General features: G+C 41.3%; 1 protein-coding gene across 1 annotated transcript in view; it reads left to right on the forward strand.

Moving 5' to 3' along the window:
- The window catches only part of rint1 (RAD50 interactor 1), a 39,547-nt gene extending 23,849 nt beyond the window's left edge, over window positions 1-15,698 (forward strand). Inside the window, exons 5-15 of the mRNA XM_031754982.2 lie at window positions 827-967; window positions 1,645-1,813; window positions 3,206-3,316; window positions 3,579-3,804; window positions 5,280-5,417; window positions 8,114-8,208; window positions 8,785-8,889; window positions 12,093-12,313; window positions 13,645-13,825; window positions 14,670-14,788; window positions 15,283-15,698. Coding sequence (XP_031610842.1) covers window positions 827-967; window positions 1,645-1,813; window positions 3,206-3,316; window positions 3,579-3,804; window positions 5,280-5,417; window positions 8,114-8,208; window positions 8,785-8,889; window positions 12,093-12,313; window positions 13,645-13,825; window positions 14,670-14,788; window positions 15,283-15,505 — 1,729 coding nt within the window. The 3' untranslated portion in view covers window positions 15,506-15,698. The remainder of the gene's footprint in view (window positions 1-826; window positions 968-1,644; window positions 1,814-3,205; window positions 3,317-3,578; window positions 3,805-5,279; window positions 5,418-8,113; window positions 8,209-8,784; window positions 8,890-12,092; window positions 12,314-13,644; window positions 13,826-14,669; window positions 14,789-15,282) is intronic.
- Window positions 15,699-19,528: the final 3,830 nt, after the last annotated feature.

Raw genomic sequence — 19,528 nt, forward strand, 5'->3', positions numbered from 1 at the left:
GCGGGGATGGTTTGTATAATTAAACATATACAGTGAGAAGAGCATTTTGCTGCAGCATCTGTGTGTTCATCTAAAATGAAGCGTAGTGGATGACTCACAGCTGTGTAGGAATAATGCCTCAATCCTGCAACACGTCAGTCAGGTGTCACTAAGCGTAAGTGAACCCAGAGCTGGCTGTGGCACAGATTCTCTCCTTTGGCTTAACCTCCTAAGACCCGAACTCTTCCACAGCATGCAATTTTAATTTCTCTTTGATATTTGGTCACATTGGGGCCTGATGAATGTAAAAACAAAGAATTACCAGATTTTTTTTTTTTTTTTTTACCTTATTTTTGTTTTTAAGAAAAATAAGAGCCACATATGAGGATATTCATTTAAAATTTTGATAGAACAGTAGCAGTATAACGTCCTCGTAAGTGGATATCAGGCCCATGTAGAGCAAAATTCAGTATTTTGGTCTAAATAACCCAAAATGTGATGTCCACATATGTGGACGCCAGGTCCTAGGAGGTTAAATAAGCGTTAGAAAAGGAAGAATGTGTGCATTTAGAGTATGGAGCTCTCAGAGTTTCTGATGGAGGGACCAATCCTAACCACATATTTCAGAACATATGGAACTGTTGCTGCCTCTCCCTGATGGGAGTTTCCAGGCTGCTTCAGTTCAGAAACACATTCATAAATCTGACACTTAGTCCATCATCAGTTCAGCTAGTTTGTAAATTTGCTAATGATTCTTTAAAACGAGCTAGCTGTTAATAAATGTAGTTCAGAAAAGCAAAGATATGTCCCCTGAGATGTGACCTGAATCTATTTTCTTCTTTCACAGTGATTTTGAGAAGCTGCTGACTCAGCTTCACTGGCCGATCATCTCTCCTCCCACTCAGTCACTGACACCAACGCCCAGCTGTCAGGAGATGGAAGGCCAGCTGGAGCTGCTGGTTGGGCAGCTCCTCGCCCTGCAGACCTCGTATCCTTGATTTCGTAAATACTCCCAGGATGATTGGAAACTGTCTGCCATGTTTCTCATTTGTGACTTTAAATTGTTGGGAAATGTCCCTTCAGCCTTCACATATTCATGGAGTTTTGTTAATAAAAAACTGAATGCTCCAGTCCACTGCTTTTATACAGGTGGGCAGATTTAATGAATTCATCAAGTGACCTGATTAGGAACACCTGGCTCTTACTTTGCATGTTTTTACGTGTTTCTTGTGCATTTTGGCTTCATTTTTGTTAAAGAAAAATGTAATTGGCCATGTTTTCATTTGAGGTTAAAATTGACCTAATTTAAATAATTTAACTATTATTTCATTTACCTGATGTAACTAGGTACACACACACACGTTTTAAGTTCTTAACATTATATACATTCAGACGCTTATATTGTGGTTTAACCAAAGAGACATTTTAATTTTAGACGACCTTATTTTGGGTACACTGTTTAAAAGTTTAAACATGGTTTGCAAGGAAACGTGGAGCCGTGACATTAACATGGCATTATGAACAGGAATGTTTGTTCCAACACATGCGTGTAGAGCTGTCATCTTACCTGGGCAATCGTCGTCTTTATAATAACACAGAACATGTTCCCTGCAGGACTCTGATTTAAAAACTGCACACACGTTGCTCTTTAACTGTGTCTGGCAGTGATGATCTCCTCTCTCAGAGGACTTTGGACTCCAGTGAAGCTCTGTCCCCTCCCCAGCTGTCCAAACCTGCTCCCCTCTGTCTGCCCATCCAGATCATGTTGTTGCCTCTCAACAAGAGGTTCAAATACCACTTCTATGGGAACCGGCAGACCAACTCTCTCAGTAAGGTGAGAGTTTAGAGTTCAGATATCACTGAAAACAGCTTTGACCACTAAAACATTTGGCGGTAATCTGGTCAAAGTCAGGACGCTGATTAACACAAGAGGGAACAAAGTAAGCGTCTGATGTGCTTCGTGGTGTGATGCAGTGCTGCCACGCCCCCTGGATCACAGGGTTACTGCACTGTTCTGTCATTTTAAGGTGGGATTGCATTAGCTGTCATTATCAATGTTACAGGGAAGTCGTGTTTCTGTGGCTTTTATATTGAAATCCTAGTTGTTGATAAGCGTACATATGAGTTACTGAGGGAGTCAGTGTTTGATTTATGGAAAACTAATGGATCCAAACCTTCCTCTGAACCTTGGAGTGGACGGCACCTCATCAAAAGGACAGATGGGGGTGCGGTGCACACTTTTCATTATTTTTAACACTCGCTTTCAGTTTAGCTCTTTGTAACTTTGCTCTCTTTCACGGACCAACAGCACAAGCTTTAGAGTTGCCCACAGACTGCATCCACTTGACAACACGCTGCAGGCAGACAGGCAGGCGTGGACTGGAGCGTACAGCGAGTGCGCTCTGTCTGCTCCACAGTAAACTCCCCTTAATGCGGCCTTGAGCGATCGAGCGCTCCCTGGCTCCGAGGCCGGGTGCTAATCAGAGAGTGAAGTGTCATAACTTCTGCAATAAGCAGCTTGTTATTGATGCTGGGGGGCGATGGGGCCTCGAATCCATTCAGGACGTCTCCTTCAAGAGTAAAGCATAACTTATAAAAAGATTCAAGAAGTGGCTGAAAATTTCGTTCCTACACAATTTCCTTAGGGATTAATAAAGTATTCTGATTCTGAAAAGGATTAACACTGACTATTCAGAGCTGTGTCTTCACTCTGAGAGGTGATGACATTCACTCATCAGTTTATGTGGCAGAAGCATCACGTCAGTAATCATACTGTACGCATGGTAAGGTTATGTATTTTTTTGTAAGACGCCCTGTAATTACGTTGCTGCATGTGTTCTGTCTCTAAATGGTCATGTGCTGATGATGATGATCAGCTGACAGCTGGAGTTCTGCCTTGGTGTTTCCTGCATGTCCCCCTCGTTCTCACCAGTGGGTTTAGTTTTGGTTGTGCAGCTCACGTTTTTCCTTACTTGGAGTCTGTGCTTCTGTTATGGCTCCTGTGGTCACAGTCATCATCGTTAGCAGATCATCTGTAGAGTATTTTTGCAGTTGCATCCTCCTGCTGATAAACTGGGTGCTGTTTGGAACAGGAATACCTGTGCCCTCTGTCATGGCTGTTATTTAGTTCTGTGCTTTCTACTTGTACAAGCTGTATAAGAGAGACTAGCTTTGTGACTGTCATCACAATCCAAAATAAACTCATCCTTCCTTTGTGTATTTTCAGCCAGAATGGTACCTCACACAGGTTCTGATGTGGATGGGAAATAACTCCACCTTCATGGAGGAAACGATCCAGCCGATCTTGGACCGAGGAGGGGTAACTCTAAGTGCAAAGGTATGCTTTCTGTTAATATGCTATAATTCACTCATTCCTGAAGCGTGGGCATAAAAGTTACTATAGGTGGACTGTAAGAGGATATTTGAAGTAAGAACTGTTTCAGCTGAAACTGAAATAATTGATGCTTGTAAGATTAAAACAAACTGTTTTTCACAGGTCATTAAACTGTAACACCTGGAAGATCAAACACTAAACATTAAACTGCCCCATGCCAACTCGCTGTTTCCTGAAACTTAGCAGTACATTTCTGTTCGTGTAGGTGGAGTTGTGTCGAGGCCTGTTGTCTCTAGTCCAAGAGAAAGTGGCCAGTGATGCTTCTAAGCTGCTGTATGATGATGTGCTCTTCTGTCACTTGGTGGAGGAGGTGCTGCAATTTGAGAAGGAGCTGAGAAGCAACCATTCCTACCCAGCAGAGCTCCCTGGTGTGCTTCACCTCCTTCTCGAGGATGCAGTCCTTCAGAAGTGGCTCACTATGGAAAAGAAGAGTGAGTTTTTAAGGATGATTTGGACTTTGCTACTCCAAATAAGATCTGTACCAACTTTTTCTTGGTCTCATTTGTTATTCTGTTATTTCAATATTAAATGAGCTAAGCTCAGATTTTGTTTGAATGAGCTCCAACCTACTACATCACTCCAATCAGTGGAAAATGACTGCTTTGCTCCAGCCCAGAACCCCAAGTATACGTGTCGCACACCACAGAAATGAGTCTGTCACAAAGGTTACAGAGGACGTGACGTTCTTGCATCATTCACCTCTTTGACAACTCAGAACACCAAGATCACTGTCTTTGGTCAATAGTCTAAAAAAAATCTTACTGTGATGCTCTTAGTCTTCATCCTGAAGCAGTTTGGACCATGTGTTTGGTTTGCAGCTGTAAAAAAACAAACTGCAGTTAATTATAGTCAAACATGAAGGACACGGTCTAATATTGCTGAGATCTTACTGAGACTGATGAAACATTAATGCAGCTCATCGACGGCGTGATGACAATCATGCAGGTTGAAGTTTATAAAACTAGTAGATTCTCACTGTTTCCCAGTGACACTAGGTTATAAAACAGTTTCTCAGAATTACTGTTAATGTTACAGTAAAGGCTTAGCGATGCTACATGATCCACTACAGAGAAGTCGATTCACTCTTTTGGAGGATTTGGATTAACAACAACAACCTTTATTTGTCACATACACAATTATACAGAGTACAACATGTAGTGAAATTCTTCTGTCCGAGCTGCGGACAGGCTGCAGACTTAGCCACGCCATTCCAGGGCTTGGTTTTTAGCATGGGGGGTCTAGCCAGGACCCTTACTGGATACCGGGTGGGAATCGAACTTGTGACTCCCACTCCAAAGGTGTGTAGTCTTACCACTACACTATCCAGCTGCACTACACTATCCAGCTGATTAAGTCCTAGAATCAGTTGCAGTGACGTGCTTGGTTATTCTATAACACGGCCTTAGACTAAATGTCATTATAACAGCAAACTTGCTCAGGAGCACATTTAGTCAGCAGAACGTCCTGGACCACTTTGTTGAAGTCAGATGGTGTGGTACTGCCTAAAATACAAAATCACCTTCGTGTCAGCAATTGCACAAAATATTTTATTCAATGGTCAGAACTCACTGACCAGTGCGGGCTAATCCATGGACCCTGAGACTGACACACGCGTAAAGATCTGATCGCACATGTTCAGTTTTATTGATATAGCATCACAACATTTGCCTCAAAGTATCTTATATTGTAGCATAAAGGCCCTGCAGTCATTTCAGATTATTCTGATGTCTTCTGAATAATGTGTAATTGTAAATTACATAACATTTGGCTGTTCTTCGCTGTTATTGTTGCTCGTAAGATTTCATTTTATACTATAGCCTGCATATACAACACAAGTGAATTCTCATTGTCTCCAAGTTTGATCAATAACTGATTGATACAAATCTTTCTCTGTATATACATACAGTGGCAGTGGAAAAGATGGATGCCATGCTCTCGGCTGAAAGAGCCTGGAGCTCTCAGTATAAAGACATCAGTGATATGGATGATCTGAAGGCTCCAGACTGTGCCGAGACTTTCATGACTCTGCTGCAGGTTATTACTGGTAAGACTTGAGTATTGTTGTCTGTGCTGTTATGTATAACACCATTTCACCAAAGAGGAAGAGCTAAGGTAAGAAAATGATGTTTGGTCAATGATTTATTTGTTGTAAACTGCTTTATGGAAATAAATTCTATGCCGTTGGAAAGCCTGTTTTATCTTTCTATAAATGGTGCCGTATCGTAATGAAAATGCATTTGTGGGTTGAGTAGCAGGGTATGTTTGCTGCACAGATGAAAAACTTGTCAAATCTTCTGTGCCAATGCCAAACAACTTTTTCTGCTGTTGACTCGTTTGGTCTCATTTATTTGATTGGATGATTGGAGAAACGACATACTGGAAATTGAACATTCACTTAACAAACAGGGGCTTCAGTAGCACTTGGAAGAACTATGTTTGTTTGTTTGTTTGTTTGTTTGTTTAGAGAAGTAAATGTAAGGTTTTCCAATCTACGTACACTTACGGGTCGCAATTTCTAATACAGCTCGGTAAAAAAGGGGTAATAGTAGGGAAACGGGAGAAAGAAGCACATAATGTGGTAATTTCTAAGTTATTACTATGGAATTACAAAGTAATACCATGTAATTGCCAAGTAATATCATGGTAGCAACATTGTTTACAGTTGAGTAATATTACGCTGAAATTATTGTAAATAGATAATAAGGGCCGCAAAACTGGGGGTAACCATGTGGAAATACAGCTCGGTAATAAAGTGGTAATAGTAGGGTAACAAGGATGAAACAGAACATAGTGTGGTAAGTTATTACCACTTAATTACCAGTGGTAGGTTCTGTGTAATAAGCATAAATACAAACAGCCTGCAAAGAGCTGGCTGCCAGTAGGTGGCAGACAGCTGCCTACTGGGAGTCTGTACCTGCTGTTTTATCCTTGGATAAAGACGAAGAAGTTGGCGCCAACTGCTAGCTTAGCCACTGTTAGCCTCCTTTTTGGCGTCCATGGTTGGACCAGCGGATTACAAGAATACATTTGGAATCAAACCCACATTCTAGCTACTGATGTCGGACTGCAAGGTAAGGTAACCTTATTTTTTTATTCCTTAAGTTACATTTAGGACCGTATGTCTTGTAGGTATTAACTTATACTATTATTATTATTACTATACTATTACTGACAGAGTAGCTAACAGTAGGTTAATAGCTAATGTTAGCTTACCTAATAATACTAGGGGTAGTTCTAGAAACTAAGGTTAGCATAAAAGTAAGGTTAAGCTGACCATTATTATTGTAACTGTGGACAGAGAACTAGATGTGTTACTTATACACATTCGCCTGAACATTGAGCACTCCAGCTTTCAACAGTTTAGGTAACGTGGTCCGAGGTTTGGTATAATCACAATATAGCTCTATTGATCTCTATTCCCAGTACATTTTGTAGTGGTTTATTTCCAATGATAGAATATTAAATGTCTAATATGTTGTTTTGGGCAGAAAGGAAAAAGATTCAATTCAATTCAATTTATTTATATAGCGCCAAATCACAACAGAAGTCGCCTCAAGGCGCTGAATTAATGATTTTACTTTATACACAAATTATAATGGTGCACTTTTTCAGTAGGACAGTCTGTATCTGTGAAGGTGTTGCTTAAAGAACTGCCATTTACATCACGCTTTCTTTAATGTTGTTTTTCTTTTAAAACTTCACATTTTGCAGAATGCAAATGGGTGGCTTGGTGCTACTTTCTGCAGGAGAGGCTGGATCTTTGGATGGTTAGGGGACAATCGTGAAGGTGGTGCAGGACGATGGTGTTGCTCCCCCCACGAACCTGAATTGGACAAGCAGGAGAACGTGGATGGCATCTTATGTTTTTTGTACTGGACATTATGAAAATGTGCTTCACTTTCTTTCCTACCTGAAATATATTGTGTTGCCATCAATGTCTAAACTATGCTGTGAGGCAGGGTCCTCTACTCTCCTGCGTGTATCTAATGTATTCATATGTGTTATTCTTTTAAACCTAATTATTAACATTTTACATAAGTGTTTCCAGTTCATGACAGACGTCCCGATGCTTGTTTCATTCAACTATGACCATGGTATTAAATTCATGCTGATTACACAGAAACTGCCACAGTTGGTAGTTTTTACTATTCTTTCAGTTTGTTTTTAAAGTTTGTTCCTTCATATTTCTAATCACTTAGAAATGACCACATTATTATGTTCCCCCTTGTTACTGTACTATTACCCCTTTATTACAGAGCTGTGTCCCAGTTTTTGGGCTCTTATTATCCTATTACATAAATTTCAGGGTAATATTAATCAACTGTAACCACTGTTGCTACCATGATATTACTTGGATATTGTGCGGTTATTACTTTATTTGCATAGTAATAACTTAGCAGTTGCCACATTATTATGCGCTTGTTCCACCTGTTACCATACTATTCCTCCTTTATTACAGAGCTGTAATAGAAAGTGTGCCCCACTTATAAAGAGTCAAGCATGGTGGTAGCATCAAACTCTGTTACCAGTGATACTGGTACAAATGATTATACTGGTAAATCAACTTTATCATGTGAAGAAGAAAACAAAAATGACAACATGAGCTGCTGCAACAGATTAACATTTTGGAAGGGATACAATTTTATTTATTTATTTTTTTTAAATAAAATATCTTATTTCCTATTACTGCATATAAACATTTTCTGAATAATTTTATTTCTGTCGTCCCTCTGTACTCAGAGCGGTACCGGACCTTACCTTGTCCTTCAGCACAACTGAAATTTTTGGAGCTGCAGAAAGAACTCGTGGATGACTTTCGTATACGACTCACTCAGGTAACATTCAGATTCAAAACAACAGCTGACATAATGAGATGACAGAACGATCACGGAATTAGGTTAGCTCGCCATCATCTGCTCCAAATCAATGAACAAAATCCTCTTTTCACCCAGTGACAATAATCACTCACAGTCATCGTGGATGAAGTGTGATGTCCATTCAAGTCTGCTGCACCTGGTATCAGTTATCATCCACTGCAGTTCTATCAGGCACATTCTTCCTTAATGCAGTCCAGTTTAGTTGCATCCAGGTGTCCACAGATCTGGAGCACTCATGTGCACACGTTTCATAGTCTTTGTTAACCCCTTTAAGCACCATACGGCAGCAAAGGGATTCCAGAAAATTTTGCAAAACCAATGGCCATTAAAATAACACAATGTTTACCTCTTTGTTGATCTTATTATCTAAGCTTAAATGCAGAAGCAGTCCCGGTCTGGAGCATTTAGGTGTGTTATGGTCACAGTAGTATTGTCACTCCTCATCAGTCTGGGAAAGGTTTTATGGCTATTTCAGAAACAATTTTAAGTTCCAGTCAGTTTTTAAATGGTTTTTTTTGTTCATTTCCCTCCTAGGTGATGAAGGAGGAGTCTCGCTGCCCACTGGGTGTCCGTTATTGTGCCATCCTCAATGCTGTCAACTACATTTCCACCATACTGGGAGACTGGGGAGACGATGTGGTGCGTGTTCTCTTTCAAACCCTTCCTCTGTATCTCACTATGGGATGCGCCCTCTGACGTGACCATGGAAGCGTCAGTACCAGCTCGTCTGTCCAAGACAGACCAATCACTTCCAGGACACAGGGTCCCCTTGACTCCCTTATAAGAGCCCCAGGCCCCATACCAGGCATCCTCGCTTTCTTTTCCATGAAGATCATAAGAGCTCCTCAGTCCTGGTCCTGGACCACGATAGTTCATTTAATCTGTTCACTGACGCTGCTGTTAAGGTAGTACACAAACTTGTTTTTCTGGTTCTCAGGAACATCTGTTATGCTGTAATTATATCTTTTCGTCGAGGTAAAATATTGTTGTAATAGTGGGTGTTGTGTTACTGCTATCTGTGTGTTACAAAACGAGCTCATCAAGTAGCTTCTGTTTTTGTGTTTGTGGCTATTGCTAGCTGCCAAAGTGAAGGTTTAGTAAATACAGCCACTGGATCCTCTCAGGGGAACGTCAGTGGGGTAAGGTTAAGGGTGTCGTGTTTCGCCCTTGCCCAGAGTTAAGGTTCATTTTGAGGAGAGAGAGATGGTGGAGATGGGAATAACGCACTGACCCAGTCAGTTGGAGTCAACGAATGATTTAATGACACATGTGGAGAGATGAATTCTGTACGCAGACAGCATTGATCTCTATCTCCAAAACTTCAGAACACAGTTTTATACATCAGGGTATTAGAACGCCCCCTCTTGCGTAAATTACATGGATACGTCAACTCAAAACCACAATGACTTTTAACACAGTTTAAAAAGATCATTCTCTTCGCCTCGAAGCCAGGTGCTTCCTGTCACTGCCGGACGCTCGCTTATCGTCTGGAACAAACTGTCACGTTCGCCGGCACTCTTGCAGTTATAGCAGAATTAAATCTGAACTCCTTACCACAAAATGAGCCTACTACTATGTGTATGTATGTGTGTGGTTATGTCATAACCGCAGCTGCACTTTGTCTCACCTCTCACCTTCTCCCCAGACAAAGGCCAGCACATACACAACTGAAACTGATGTGTAATATATTGAATAAATGTCTTACTTAAATGGTACTACTTAAAACTTAATCAAAGAATGTAAACAAATAAGAGATCATAAAAATAACCTGATATACATGTCTTGTAAGCGTGTGTTACGATCCTTCCACAGCTCCAGTCAAACTCACAGTAGATTGGCTGGTCATAACGCCAACCAAAAGTTTTTGACCCTCACTTGACCAAGGAGCGACAGCTCTTTAATAAGCACAAAATGCAATTGTGTATAAATGATTATAATCATTTTCATAACAGAAGTTCCAAAGGTTTCAAAGGTTGCCAATATGTTTGCTCCTCCTAATATAGTCTAAAGCAACCCCAAGCAAAACAGATTCAACTTTCACCTATAAATGATTCCCTCTAACTAAGTGTGTGTGTGTGTGTGGGTGTCTACGTGTGTGTCTATGTGCTAACCACAATCGCACCCCATTTCACCTCGCCGACTAGCTCCTGGCCTCTCCCCAGACAGAGAGACAGAAGCCGCTCTCGTGTATGTAATAACCGAACCGAAACTATGTATGTGTACTCTACTGAATAAATGTTTTAATCAAGAACCTCTACTAAAAGCTTAATCAAAAGATATAAAAGTATAAAAGATAATAGCATCATCGAAACTGCTCCTCAGACTAACTTTCACTCAGACTCTGGTTTCGGTTTCACTTCCTGCAAAGCATGTAACTTCAAAAACATGTAACTTCCTGTCTTATTTTGGCACAGAGTTACTCTGCGTTAGGCCTTTTCTTTCACCATGCAGTCTGCATATGAACATTTAAGATTCTAGATTCAAAAGCATTTCGGGTTATAGATTCAACTCAACAGTTTAAAGTGGTTCTTACCGGACCTGTAATAAAGGCTGATCTGATACCAGTATGTTTGAACATCTGAATGCAATATCAATATTAATTATTAATGCAATAGTAATATGGACAATAACAGTAAAATTATTTATCTAACCCTACACCAGCTGGGTGCAGACTAACCATCTCGGCTATGACCCCCATCCCCTCTGCGTTTCCTAAATGGCCTTCGAGCACCCGACTCCAGCAAGCACTCCCACGTAATGCCCAGCAGAATCTGGGAGCGGCATTTGCAAGTGGCTGTGACCCCAAAGCCGATCCCTTCCTTCGTGTCACTGCAGCAAAGCCCAGCGGCGAATCCAGCTCAGCTGCTGCTTGCTGGGGGGGACATGGTCGAGGACCCTGAGGCTGAGCTTCCTCCTCTCTTCAACCAGCTCCTCAACTTTGGGGAGAAGCATGGAGAAGATGAAGAGAAGGATGTTAACATGGATATCCTTGTGGATGAAAATGAGGAGGATGCCATTCCTCCCTCCTGCCCAGATGTCGTGGCCTGGCAGCTCCATTGGCAGGGAAACTCACCCCTCCCCATGTCCGCTGTCCTGGCATGTATGAAGGAGCTGAGGGGTTACTGGGATAAGCCCTTTCACCATCAAGGGTCACTCTGGCCTGGAGATTGCTGACAGTGAAATTTTGGGGCTCACCGAACGCCCAGCGATGAAGCATTAGATGGCGTTTCAGCTTCATCTGAACCGATGTTCCACACTCATGTCAGTGGGAACAACCTTCTCAGGTAAGATGGAGCTTTTCACAGCCTCCATGTACCAAAAGGTGTATGGTCAGGCTGCTCTCAGCCTCCCAAACTGAGCTGTTATCTCCAAACTGAGGAGATATGTATCGTCACTGATCTTATTCTCCAGGTCTCTATGGGTGCCGTGCAGAGCTGTGGCCGCGTCAGACCCAGCTTTTTAGGACTGAGCCTGGCCGGGCCACAGGCGCCTTGGCCAATGTGGCCTTCGCCCTGGAGACTCTGTCCTGGGCTTGGCTGCAGGGTAGGACCTGGGTACCCCATTCCTGTAGGGTGCACTCTGCTGCATAAGGGTTCTGTGAATTGCTTTTTCATGCTGGGTGTGGGGCCATCTGCCATGGGAGACACTACCAGAGGAAAAATGCCCCACACAACCCTGGGATCACTGGGACACACAAACCCCTCCACGGTGATGAGGTGGTGATTCATGCAGGGATGCCCAAAAAGTAAATCTTTAGAAGATCGTGCTGCATTGAACTGTTGCAGGTGAGCCAATGAGTGATATTTATGATTTTATAATTATGTTTTTTTTCCTTTCTTCAGTTTTTCCTACAGTTGCAGCAGACAGCGGTCTCACTCGGTGAAGAAGCTGTACCCGGAGGCCTGGACATCATGGAGATGGGTCGTCTGGCTTCTCTTGAGGGCTCTCTGTTTGACGGTCTCTTAGCATTGCTGGATCGTTTAAAAGGAGATATGCTGGGAAGACTGCTGGATTTTCTCATGAGAGAAATAAAAGAAAAAGCCAAACCATATTGCCAAGAAAGGTGAGAATTACCTGTTGACGACAGGCTAATTCAAGTTTTAGTTTTCAGACATCTGTGTAGATTTAGATTAACGGGACAGCAGTCCAGAGCTTCACAACAAGAACTCTGTTTTAAGATTTATTTTTGTGCATTAAAGTAATCCAGCAATAGTTGTCAGTTTGTCTCAAACAATAACTGTTTATAGTTAATTTGGGAAACTTTACTTTCCAAATCATAAACATATACATTTAAATGAGGGTTTATGTTGCTGCCGTGGTGCAACTGTGTCTAACACAGTAACTGCAGGACGCTTCGTCCTTCTGCTTCCAAACACTCAAAACTCATTTAATATAATTCCTTACATCAGTTGTAATGCTTTTAACAAATGAAACTTTAATGCTACGTAGATCTACAACAGTACGATGAAGCTTAAAATTTATATTGTAGTATCACTGAAGGTGACGAGCCTGAAAGCTGAAGGCTCTGCCTCTCATACTACTTTTAAATATCCTGGGAACCACAAGTAAACCAGCAATCTGAGAGTGAAGTGCTCTGTTGTGTTGTTGTTATGGTACTGTGTTAACAGGAAGCCAATGAAGGGAAGCCAATACAGGAGAAATCTGCTCTCTCTTTCTAGTCCCTGTCAGGACTCTTGCTGCAGCATTTTGGATCAGCTGAAGGCTTTTCAGGGAGTTTTTAGGACTTCTTGATAATAATGAGTTACAGTAGTCCAGCCTGGAAGTAATAAGTAGTAAGAGTAAGCATCTGGTTATGTACCATTTTTCTAATATTTTAGGTCAAAATAACAATAACCTCAGTTTGATCTGAAATGTGTCAGCAAGAAAACAGAAATACAAAAATAGTAATGTTGTAAACTTCGGATCAACGCCAGGTGAACTACACGAAATCTGACAGTGAAACAGGTGAGCCTCATTCCAATGTTGCAAAAGAAGGAGGCGCCACCTTGTGGTGTCATTCAGCGTTGCAGCATATTCACCTGGCTGTTATATATCCCGCCACCTTTACAGGAGCTTGTAAATAACTACACATAACACACGTTTATGTTTGTGTCTGAAAGAAGGAAAAATAATAATAGTTCCTGTTGTTGTTGTTATTATATAAAGTTAAAAGCTTGAAATGCTCCCTGGCCTGTGCCAGTATTGGCTGGTGCTGTACAGCCCTGTATTTACACTGTGGGGCTTTGCAGGACTAACACTAATAAAAACTTCACATTATTTCTGTTATTCAGATACATCATCAAAATAAAATGACATCATATTTCTGCCATTAAGAAATATAATAAAGTCACACATTACATTAAGTTTTTCGCTGTTACTCTGTTCTTCACTTAGGTGGTTGTCCCTGCCGTCACAACAAGACCAGTCCACTATGTCCCTGTCCAGTACAGCATGTCCCATGATGCTGTGCGTTAGAGACAGACTGTTGAACCTTCATCAGGTGCTTGGCTTTTCTCTGTTTCACCTGGCCTGGCAGGGCCTGGCGGAAAGACTCGACAACTTTCTCTACCAAGATGTAAGGAGTCAGTGCTCACTAAACCCACCTCATTGTTATTGTTCTTTATTTGTGTCAGAGCGTGTAAACAATAAACATCAGCTGAGTGTGGAAGTGTGATGGAAGAGCAGCTGAGTCAAAACTGCTGAAGGTTCCCATCAAACACTGCAGGCTGCTTTTTGCATTGGTATATTTAATAAAACTACCATATGAAGCCGGCGTGTTGAATATATCGGTTGCAATAATATTTTGCATTAATCTTAAATTCTGAATGTTGACATTTTTCCCTGCTGTGAATTTTTTGTTTCATATATCAAAATATTTTTTTTTAATAGTTTTGAAAGATGTTCTGTTGAGCCACTTTCAGGCCATTTTTTCACACATTGAAAATGAATATTTCAAAAAACAATGAAATATAAAAGCCTTAAATTTTCACCCTTTCTTGGCTTTCTTGTCTCTGGTCTGTCGTTTGGGACCGACACACTTAAAGATCTCCGAGTTAAAAATTCAGTTAAAAACTTAAAGACAAAAACGTTGGTCCAGGACTTCTTTCAAAAGACGTTTAGTGACGTCTCTGAATGATATAGAGTTATATTGTAAAAAGAATATAGAATACTTTGTACTCCAAGTTGTTCCCTGTCCAGACATTTGCTCTGAAATAAAAACAAGAAACAAAAATATTTTTGAAACCAAACTAAATGTAACCTTTGAGTTTTACTTTACAGTAAATACACTTGATGTACTTCATATGTCAGTTTTGTAGTATTACTTGAGCTCCCAGCACAAACGTATCTCACCAGCTGTCGCAGAAATGCCGTTGTATTAAAAACGTGTCTCAGTCTATAACTTTATATTTCTCTGGCAGGTGATCCTCTGTAATAACTTCAGTGATGGTGGAGCAGCTCAGCTTCAGTTTGACATGACCAGAAATCTGTTTCCTCTCTTTGGTCACTACTGCAAAAAACCAGAGAACTTCTTTAAGCAGTAAGTGTGAGTGTGTGAGGGGTAGGGGAACAAGAAGCCGTGGGTACCACAGAGTACAGGCTCAGGAAACAAATGCAAGGAACTGAACAGAAAAATCTACGGTAAACGCACGCCATCATAACTGATACTGAGTTATCAGTTATGATGGCGTGCGTCATACAGAGGTTTACAACTGTTCAAAATCACATTACATATGCAAGATTAGATAACAGCTCAAGATATACATTATTTATCCCAGATTTGTTACAAAAATACAGAGAACAAACACAACAGCAGGAACCAGTAATGACTGTAAACAAACGTAGCTGGTGTGGGGGGAACTGGGCACCTCTGCTTGGGCTGCTGCCCCCGTGGCACAGACCCAGATAAGACGTCCATATCATGAAGCCTTCATGCTTAAGAAAGACTGCTGAGACCTAAGAGCACATGTCAAAGGTGTAACTCATGTTTGAAATGATATATTTTGTGTCCGTCTGCTCTCTGTCTTTCTGCAGTGTAAAGGAGGCATGTATCATCTTGTGTCTTAATGTGGGCTCTGCTATTCTGCTGAGGTCTCTCATAAAAGAGTCTGACATGACCAGAGACTGTGCAGGTACGGGAGACCCTCCACCAGAGTCGGCGCTGAACGAGCTCGGTGTTTACTGTTTGGCACCGTGTGACGTGTTGATTCTCCTCTCTCTGAGAACCTCGTGTCCTGGACAGTGGTATCCCTCCTGATTAGCACATTTTATTACTTTTTGTGGTCATTAGCATTTATGTTCCTCGTAGCTTTCAGTGTTGGTTATATGATGCTCAGTAAGTTTGTCATTATTCGTTCCATCCTTTTCTTTCATGGGGTATTTAATGGTTATGACATGAGATGACCCAAGTACACAACAACTGTATAAATAAACCCAAGTTGTGTAAAACAGTTCTTTTGTTGTTTTTGTGTGAGAAAGAGACACACACACACACACACCGTGTTTGCCCCCTTCCTCATTTCCTGTTTTTATTTTTGTATGTTTGTCACACTTGAATGTTTCAGATCAAACAAATGTAAATATTGGACAAACATAACACAAGTAAACCCAAAGTGCTGTTTCTAAATGAAAGTGTTTATTATTAAAGAAAAGAAATCTGTGTTGCTCTCTCTTGTAACATAAATTAACTGCGGTGTATCACATCTTTGGAAAGCAGAGTTCAGTTTCTCTGACCACACCCACACCCACACCTGACCACACCCACCTGTTCTCAGTCAGCAGATCACTTAAATAGAGCCTGCCTGACAAAGTGGAGAAGACCAAAGGATCCCCAAAGCCATTTCTAAATCTGTGGGACTCCAGCGAACCGCAGTGAGAGTCATTCACCACGAATGGAAAAAACCTTCCCAGGAGTGGCTGCCGAGCCTAAGAGCACAGGGACAACTCGTCCAATAGATCACAAAACACCCCAGAACAACATCCACAGAACTGCAGGCCTCACTTGCCTCAGTTAAAGTCAGTGTTCATGGCTCCATCATAAGAAACATGTCCCGCATGGCAGAGCTCCAAGATAAAAACCACTGCTGAGCAACAGGAACATAAAGGTCATCCTGATGACCCCTGAGACTTTTGGGAAAATACTCTGTGGACTGAGGAGAAAACAGTTGAACTTTCTGGAAGGTGTGTGTCCCGTTACATCTGGCGTTAAAAATAACATTTCAGAAAAGGAGCATCATGCCAACAGTAAAATACGGTGGTGGTAGTGTGACGGCCTGATGCTGTTTTGTGGGAAATGGAGCCACAAATTCTGCCGTCGACCAAAACATCCTGAAGGAGAACGTCCCAACATCTGATTGTGACCTTGTGTTCTGCAACAGGACAATGATCCAAACCACAGCAGTGAGTTCACCTCTGATTGGCTTAAGAAAAACAAAAATGAAGACTTTGGAGTGGCCTGGTCAAAGTCCTGAGCTGAATCCAACTGAGACACTGGTGCAGGACCTTAAAAACACGGTTCATGCTCACAAACCCTCCAATGTGGCTGAATTACAACAATTCTGCAAATATGATTGGACCCAGATTCCTCCACAGAGCTGTAAAAGACTCACTGCCAGTTATTACAAACACTGAGGGGCCCCACCAGGGGGCCATCACTTTTACACACAGGGCCATGCAGGTTTGGATTTTTATTCCCCTTAAAATAAATGCATTCATTTAGAAACTGCATTTTGTGTTTACTTATGTTATCTTTGTCTAACATTTACATTTGGTAAATGGCCTGTATTTGTATAGCGCTTTACTAGTCCCTAAGGACCCCAAAGCGCTTTACACATCCAGTCATCCACCCATTCACACACCGGTGATGGCAAGCTACATTGTAGCCACAGCCACCCTGGGGCGCACTGACAGAGGCGAGGCTGCCGGACACTGGCGCCACCGGGCCCTCTGACCACCACCAGTAGGCAATGGGTGAAGTGTCTTGCTCAAGGACACAACGACCAAGACTGTCCGAGCCGGGGCTCGAACCGGCAACCTCTCGATTACAAGGCGAACTCCCAACTCTTGAGCCACGATTGCCCCTTTATTTGATCTGAAACACTTTTGTTGTTTTTATTGGGCTAAATTAATTCTAGTTAGTGTGAATGCTTGTAAAAGCATTCACAGTATTGTTCTTCTAATCTTTATTATTATATATTCCGTACGTTTTTTGGCATCTAACTCCTTCAAAACCGTTCAACTTAGAAAAACCATTCAAACACCGTTAGATTCCTCTTCTTTTGGACATGACTGCTTCTACTTTTCTCATTTTTAACATTTATATTTTTAATTTTATTCAACTTTTTTCAACAAAAATTTCCCATGTATTTCAATGGGGAGACCCTTCAAATTCTTCTTCAACTCACTCCTCTTTAAACTGTATCTACTTCCATATACGTTGACATAGAACCACCATTCAAACTTTAAAACGAAGACAAGACATTCAACTATTCAACTTGTATTTATCTTTTCAATATCTATTATACTTTTTCTTCAGTTCCAGTTTAAGTTTCATGATGTTTTTTCAGCCGTTTCAGAGTTTATAATGGGTGTGTATGGGACGGAATGTTGGGGCTAGAGTGAGACAGCTCAACTGCTAGAGTGAGAGGAGCAAAAAAATTAATCTTAAAATATTTTTTAAAACTGCTGCTGTGTCCACGGTGTTTGGTCTACAGGTATGATTTTACCCTCAAAACGTAGCCATCGCTGTCCTCTTTCATCCAATGTGTTTACTATTGTACTAGGTGTTATGGTTCTTTCATAAATGTCACCAATGCACAGCCTCCTCCCTCCAACTCCTCCATAGACTCCAATGTTAAAATGGCTCAGAAGGTTCGTTTGAAAACCAGAAGTACAGGCTGTCTTTACACTGTCACCACGTCCATATAATAAACTCCACAAGCATGAAAACTGAGAATTAGGTAGACTGGACATTGCTGTCGCTCATGGTGAAAGAATTTTGTCAATAGGACCTGTACTTTTCATTTGGGAGCGATTTGTTTCGACCTGACTTTTCTGTTCATTTTAAGCAGCAAAAGTGAGGTGCATGTCTGTGTATGGAGCCATTGGGTGCAGTCACTATAGCAACCAGGCTCACACCTGCCTGCCTAACGAGCTCTCTCTCTCTCACTGTGCCTAGATTCATCTTAAACACTTCTCTTTCAACTGCTGCTGTGTCCACAGTGTTTGCTCTACAGCCATCATTTTACCCTCAAAACGAAGCCATCGTTGTTGTTCTCTTTCCAACAGCGTGTCTTTCAAAGCTCAGAGATGTAAAGCTTTAAAACTGTGTGGATCCAAGTGGAGGGATCACATTTTAGTCATTCAGTGATTCAAAGAATATGAACTTTTAATATTCATTCAGATGTTTTCTGACTCTAAATTTTCCTTTCTCACTTCTTAGGTTTTTCTAATTTACAATTAAAACATTTTCAGCTATTTTCCAACTTCTTCTCTGTGGATGTTAGCTTTTAGCAGTTCAGCTTTTTTGTTGTCAGGTGCAAATGTCTGTATTTTTCATCTCATTCAACATTTTTAACTTAAAATTCAGCAATTAATTCACTTCAGTGCATACATTCAGATTCAAGCATTCACACTGCAGTTTCTTCAGAAAATGCACTTTCTAGTTAATTCTTTGGTGTTTACTTTTTCACTTCTGTTCTTCCTCTCATGTCAGTTCTCCATAATCCATACTTGGACAATAACAACATATACTGCCAAAATATTAGCGACAGAGGTTGCTAATTTTCTGTATCCAGATTCATTTGGAGATTTGAGTAATGTAATATCTGAATGTAAGCTGTTAATCTTCACAGGAAAGACGTGTGCAGTGAAAGGACATAGCTACGTCCATCTGTTACGTTTCGCCCTGTGGGCATGGATGAATGCAATAGTCACCCTGTTACTCTGCAGGTCAGTCTGAATGTGACAGCACAAGACCGTCTGCCCAACAACACCATGTTCCTGTGTATACCTGAGTGTGTTGGTGAACGTGCAGCAGAGTCATGTGAAGCAGTAGCGCCACCACCAAACATCTGAGTGAACTCTGTGGCAGACGTGTACACACACACACACACAGTATATTATTGCTTTGTGTCACTGTTATGTCCAAAGCTACGTTCTCATATCACACTGTGGTTCACTGTTGTGGTTTTATGGCCTCACTTCTATCTACACCAACCACCTAAAGAGCTCCAAAAACCTGCCTCATTATAAAAGGAGCTCAGACGTTTAGACCCCACAG

The sequence above is a fragment of the Oreochromis aureus genome, linkage group 17 (assembly GCF_013358895.1).
Source record: "Oreochromis aureus strain Israel breed Guangdong linkage group 17, ZZ_aureus, whole genome shotgun sequence".
NCBI classification, from domain to species: Eukaryota; Metazoa; Chordata; class Actinopteri; order Cichliformes; family Cichlidae; genus Oreochromis; species Oreochromis aureus.